At 33.9% G+C, this 6,876-nt stretch overlaps 1 protein-coding gene across 1 annotated transcript; it reads right to left on the bottom strand.

The window, feature by feature from the left end:
* Positions 1–4,085: 4,085 nt before the first annotated feature.
* Positions 4,086–5,621, bottom strand: LOC141605721 (uncharacterized). The gene is made up of 2 exons (XM_074424598.1): positions 5,269–5,621; positions 4,086–4,602 (listed from the first exon to the last, which is right to left on the bottom strand). The coding sequence occupies exons 1-2, from the start codon at positions 5,456–5,458 to the stop codon at positions 4,481–4,483; spliced, it is 312 nt and encodes a 103-aa protein (XP_074280699.1). The 5' UTR covers positions 5,459–5,621; the 3' UTR covers positions 4,086–4,480.
* Between the last annotated feature and the right edge of the window lie 1,255 nt (positions 5,622–6,876).

The following is a 6,876-nucleotide window of genomic DNA, read 5'->3' on the forward strand; positions in this document are numbered from 1 at the left end:
ATAAGGTGTCTCAAGAGAATTTCAAATGTTAAAAAGTCGGTAAAACAAATTGTATTTTATCTAAGTTTTATAGTCTTAGGAGCAATTTGATATGTCGGCTAAAAGAGATGGTGTGTGGCAAATTTCTTACCCATGAAGTCCTACCAATCTTAGCTAAGAAGCTAAAGTTATTTCTTTGGTAAAAATAAAATAAAATAAAAAGTGTACTTGGCCAACTCGAAAATACGAAATAAACAAGAAGTTGATCTTCGAAGAGAGGCTTCAATTCAAATGTTACCCGCCAAGGTTACAAAATGGCCAGGGTGACATAAAAATATTATCCGTCAAGGTTACAAAATGGCCAGGGTGACATAAAAATATCATCCGTCAAGGTTACAAAATGGCCAGGGTGACATAGACTCAAGTGTCGTCCGTCAAGGTTACAAATTGACCAGGGTGATATAAATATCGAGAAGAGCCGTCAGTCATCCGCCAAGTCAGATAATGACAGGATGCCCGAAAAAAAAAATGCTATCGATGCAACACGATGGGTGCCCGTCGACTTTTAAGTCAAACCAAAAAAATGTGTCGAGACCCCGCCACGCTGAAACACTTCGATGGTGTACGTGACAAAGTCTCGAGGGGGCAATTTGTAGGCATTAAAATTTTATTTAAATGTCGAAAATACGAAAATTAATTAATTTGAGTTGATAATAAATAAATTACTCAAATTAATTGTTTTTGTCCCTTTTAAATCAAATTTGGGTCATTCTGAGTTATTCGGGTCCAAACAGAAGTCAAATTGGGCTAAAATTGCGAACGGGCCGAGAAATGGGCTGCGACCACGCCCGAGGAAAAGTCCAACTTTTTCTCTATAAATACCCCCAGTTTATTCATTTCAAAAAAAAAAAAAAAAACTCGAAGAAAAGAAAAGCTCTGGAATTCTCTCTGAAAATCTCGTGAAATTCAACGTAAGCAGTCAACAAGCACAACAAATTCGTGCCGCCTGCGCAAGAAAACTCAAACATTCAAACTCGAATATTCAAACATTCAAACTCGAATATTCAAACATTCAAACATTCAAGAGAGACTCAAGTCGTCCGACCCTCTCAAGAATACAAGTCAACGTCGCGCGTAGAGTGCATACACCCTCTACACGCGCACCCCCTGCAAAACGCACGCGCACCCCCTACGTGGATCGTGCACGCGTACCCTGTTTGTTTAGTTAGAATCAGAGGATTATTAGAGATTGTACACGAACTTTTCTGATATTAATAAAACTTATTTTGTTTGCTTGTTTTGTATTTCAGTTATCGCAATACAAAATTTGTCGTTACAAAAATAAAAGGTGCAAATTTCTTATAAATATGTTGTTTGACATATAGCATATGCAAGACATACATAACCAAAACATTTGAATAAGTTGAGCTTTGACTATATATGTTTGATACATAAATATCACACGCTATACATTAAAAATTGAAAAATGCATCAAATTATACTCACATCGCTTTGAACCGATATTAATTGATTTGGATCATAACGTATCGTGAAATGATCTAACTTCAAAACTTCATGTTGATTTTTGCATTATTCGAATACATTTATTTTAATTAAAATGATATTTGATAAGTTACAAAATTATTTATATAATAACGTTTATCATGAATAGGACTATCACTTATTCCCTCCATTATTCATTATATGTCATTTTAAGAAAAAGCACAACTATTAAGAAAATGGATTAAGTGTGATAATGACATTAATTAAGCATATAAATAGAGCTTTGAAATGAGCAAAATGGTTGGAATTTTATAACTCATAGTGAATTTCTTTATTCTAAACCACTGAAGAAAAAAAAGGTTTGCATGAGATGTAATTAAGAACCCATAATTAATTTACAATTTCAATAAGAGAGTGTCCATAGGAAATGTAAAACGCCATATAAAGAATAAAAAATTTAATCACCTAAAACGACTTATAAAGAATAATGGAGGGAATATTAGTTATAATTAAAACTGTATGTATTTTATTTTAAAACATTGAAGTTAAACATAAGAAAACAAGAGTTGAGAAAGTTAATTTATTTTTGTTTTTAAGTAAGGGTATTAAATATATGAATTATATTATTTTTCTTCAATTATAATAATAAAATTTTCAAACAGGCCACGCAAAGCGCGTGATACTACCTAGTGTTAGTCTAGGTTGCACGGACACTCCTCATAATTGGTGTTCTCATGTCGGACACCCGTGTCGGACACGACACTCGTCGGACACACGTCAAAACGTGTCGGACACCTGTAAAGCCGTGTCTAACTTTCATCTTTTATTTGGGCACGTGTCCGACGCGTGTCCTTGGTATTTTGAGCCGTGTCCATGGTATTTGAACACACCTTCAAACGGAAAGTTGAATTTAAGGTAAATGGCGTGAATTGTTATATGGTTGAATTTGGTGGGCAAATGATGTTCTTTAGACAAGTAATGAGATGTCGAAATAGATTGATTATAAGTTGGTTTTTGGTTTTAGAAATGAGAATAAGTTAAATTTAACATCAAATTTTACCTTCATTTATTTAAATTTAATATCAAATACTTTTTCAAAAATAAAATCACACATATATAACTACAAAATATATTTTTTATTAAATTTAAATGTGTCCCGTGTCCTAAATTTTATGGGATGTCGTGTCACGTATCCGTGTCGTGTCCGTGTCCGTGTCGGTGCTACCTAGGTGTTAGTTAGAGAACTTTGAGGAAATGTAGGTTTTAAGAATAGTCTTTGCTTTTAAGGGACGCAAAAAAAATAAAATAGCAGTAAATCAGATCTAATCTAATGTCACCCCCTTGACTAGAATACGGTATAGTATTAAATAACGTAGTCAGTGCATGAAATGAAGGTCGTGTATTTGAAGTTCCATGACAGGCACCTCCGAAAGAAGACAATTGTCAAGAGTAGCACTTGGAAAAGGAGTAAAACAAAAAACTAACCACCAAATCACGGGGCTTCAAAACAAGCATATTCCCCCTCTCTGAAAATCATAAACTAAGAACCAAGGCATCTACAAACAACATTCGATAAAAGCCGAAAGGCACAAGTCTTGGAGAATAAAGAGAACTAAGTATAAAGGTTGCTTTGCTTACAAATAACCAACTCTGTACAAAGCTTGCTTGCAAAACAAATAAGTAGCCTTTATTTGGGATATACACAGAATTTGATCCAGGGTAATAATAGGATAATCAGATAATCAGGAAGTGAAAGACACTAATGATGTTAGTCCGAGGTACTTGTACAGCTCTCGGTTATTAGTTAAGCAGAGAGATATCGAGAAATGAACAAGTATTGTTTCACATGACATACTGCAATTTGTGGTTATATGGTAAAAAGTTCAGAACAGAGAAACCTAAAATGTCGCCATCAGCTTTGTCACTCACGGAAACACGTAAAGCAACACTTTAGTCCAGTATATAAGTATTTTATAGCTCTATAGTTCTGAATATGAACTTCATGATAAGACGGGTTTGTCCAGAAATAACATAGCACCACATTTCCTCTTCCCATCCATCTCCCTTCCTTCACCTTAGTCTTGTTTTGGATTACAAAAGTGTGAGGGAGGGGAAGGGGGAAACTAAAGTCTAAAGTGTGATGCTTCTTCCAAAGCTTCCCGATGTTGGGGCATTTTAATTTGGCTTGCCCCTCCATCCCAGTTTTACTTACGATACAAGGGAATTGTTTCTCTCCCTTTCCCTTCCCTCCAAGTCTCTTCATCGAAAAAGTTTAAAAAAATTCCTAATAATCTGGATCAGCTAATGACTAGAAGACCAACTGCCAAAACTAAAGTGTAGGTACACCGTAAGACCAGTTGCCAACACTAACGTGCTGGTACATCGTTTATGATGGTCAACAAGTACCTAAAAGATAGAGCTTAAGTAAAAGGGTAAGCTTTAACATAGCCGAAATTCATTCTTTAGTTCTTCATCTTAGGCAGCAAGTAGTAAATACAGCTTATACCTAAATTAACTATTCACCAAGATTGATGTTATTTCACTAGATAACCCAGGCAGGAAGCAATAATGGACGAAAATAAACGAATGAACAGCGTAAATCTGATAAACAAATTTATTTTTAGGCAACTGAGACATGACGAATCTAATAGAAATTGAAGGGCTAAAATTCATTCAGTGACACCATTAATACAGAGGTACCAAGTACTCGTAAAATTCATTCAGTGACACCATTAATACACAAAGTCGAGACTTTATATCCATGGTTCTGAGAAAAGGGTACATTAGTAGACTAGCAAGCACACACTTAACCCGAGTTTATTCAATAACACCGCACAATCTTATCAGCAACCACACCAACCTGCCCACCCCCCTAATAACAACACTACTTACTGAGACAAATATTACATTTGATTCCCTTTCATTGTTTGAACTCCCTTCTTCTGTACAACAAGCAGACTTAGAAGTATTGTGTAAAGGTAAATCTACTTTCTGACCTCTAAACAGGAGGAATGTTAGAGAAAGAAAACCCCTTGTAGCCTTTGTAAGCATAGTAGGCAATCCTCGTGTAATAGAAACCTGGTAAGAACAAGATCCCTCCTAATATTGCAAAAAACATCCCTGTTTCAACAATTGAATCAGTTAAACACACTCACATGAAATACACCACAAAATTACACACTAAAACTGTTCTCTTAACATTAATAAAATGTTCAATACCCAGAGGAACTACCAACTAACCCAACTTCCATCCTATTCACAAAATTAGACCAAAACTACCATAACACTACATCCAGTGGCGTATCCAGGATTCGGAATTAGGGTTTGTTAAAACATACTCCCTCCGTCCCGGTCATTTGTTTACCTATTCCATGTTGGGGTCTTAGTCAATTGTTTACCTTTCTATTTTGGGAATTTGATCCTCCACACTCAATTTGGTCTATTTGTGCCAAAACCAAAGGTAAACAAATGACCCGGACGGAGGGAGTAGATTGTTTAGGGGTCAATAACTCTACTAGCCCACTCTATCCGCTGCTAAATACATCATGAATAGAGAGTATTGAACTCTCTAAAAAAGAGTAATGAAACTAACAAAATTCAAAGAAATATGAAAGAACCCCACTAGTTTATCATAAGCAGTCATCCGATTCGACGCCGGATAAATTAAGCATATACGAAGAAAAACCCATGATTGAGAATAAATCAAATAACCCAGATTTCCCCCCCAAAAAAAAAAAAAGATGAAAACTTTGGGGATTAAATAAGATGGAAAAGAAAAGAAATAACCATGAGCAGTATCGCCGCCGATATGATTAGAAGCCATGTAAATGCCAAGAACAATACCAACAACACCAAAGACAAGAAGGGCAACAGCAAGAGCGATCTCTTTGATAGGAGGTTTATTGTTAACGGCATAAGAGCTTTCAATCATTATATCTTCATCTGTTATGGAGAATGCATGGTCTACATACGCCATTCTTGCCGCTTTTCTTGAGCTCAACAACAAATCCTTTGCTTTCAATTCTTTTCTTTGTTGGGGTTGGTTGTTTTCTTTGTTTTGGGTTTCTTCAGGTAACAAGTTAATGAGAGATGATGATGATGTACTTACGAGTTTGTCAAACTACTTGGTTTTTTTTAATAGTGTGTTTTTGAGGTAAAAGTCTTCACCTTGTTTACATAATTCATTAATTCATTTCCAAATATTTCTCTCTTCAAATATCCAAGTAAAGTATTATTTTCTCCATTACATTGAATTCTATACATTTACTTTATATACATATATTCATGTTTGTTTTCTTTTGCTCATATAAAATATGATATTCACAATGTACTCGGTAAAAAATAATTTAAATAAAATTTCACATGACTATCTTTTATACTATGTATTAGAAATTAGTTTAGATCTCGCGCAATAAAGCGCGGTATATATAGTAGTTTTAAATTTTAATGTATTACTAATTTTAAAATTTAAATTGACAATTCATTAATTTTCATATTTCACCTTAACGTATTTTAATGAAAATATTTTTTATACCTCAAAGTCACTGATTTCATTTTATCGATTTTATCAAATTATTAAAATGAATTCTTTTTTTGTCACGAAGTTAGTAATATCGTTTATCGTTTAGTTTTGTACATAATGCATAGCATACGTCAAATCATTCTCTGTTTATAACACAAATGAACTATTTAGCCATTTGTAGTTTATAACTTGATACCTATTTTATTTTAATTTTATTAAAGGAATATAATCTTGAGTTTATTGAACTATTATAGTTTGATAAAAAGACTATTATTTTAATGAAAGGATTTGTTTAATGAAAGAAACATTTATTTTCATATTTGTATCGGTGCACTTTGGTGGGAAAATTTTTCAGAATGCCTATTCTTTTAGTAGATAGGGGATTGGATCAAAGATTCTTCTCATTTATGAATAGTGCTGAAAAATAAAATGTATAGAGTTCAATGAAATGGAGAAAGTATATAAAATATATATATTAGTAAAATTAATGTTCTATAGAATTTATAGAATAATTTCTAGATAAATATATATTTTGATCAAATAAAGTAAAAGACTCACACATAAAAAAAAATATAAAAAAAAGTTTCACATGTATAAAAGAAACGGATGTAGTAAGACGTGGCAATCGGGTCAGTCGGTAACATTTCATTTTGGTAGATGCCCTTACTTTGTGAATGTTTGAAGTTTTAGTATTGTGGGACGCATAGTGACGATGATAGACCGAACCCGATTTTGGTCGTGATGCTTGGGAGTCGGGTAGTGTCGTGAAGCTTGATAGGTAGAGTGTTGCGGTGGTGTGAGTCACATGTGAGGTTGACCTTGTTCGTTGAGTTAGTAATATGAGTTGTCGAGACCTCTTTCATGTTAGTGTT

The sequence above is a fragment of the Silene latifolia genome, chromosome 10, assembly GCF_048544455.1.
Source record: "Silene latifolia isolate original U9 population chromosome 10, ASM4854445v1, whole genome shotgun sequence".
NCBI lineage: Eukaryota > Viridiplantae > Streptophyta > Magnoliopsida > Caryophyllales > Caryophyllaceae > Silene > Silene latifolia.

Bases quoted from the DNA above. Each gene is read 5' to 3' on its own strand.
- LOC141605721 (XM_074424598.1), bottom strand. From the start codon at position 5,458: ATGGCGTATGTAGACCATGCATTCTCCATAACAGATGAAGATATAATG. The intron at 4,603-5,268 runs GTTATTTCTTTT...TTGTTGAAACAG, and splicing joins CGGCGGCGATACTGCTCATG to GGATGTTTTTTGCAATATTA.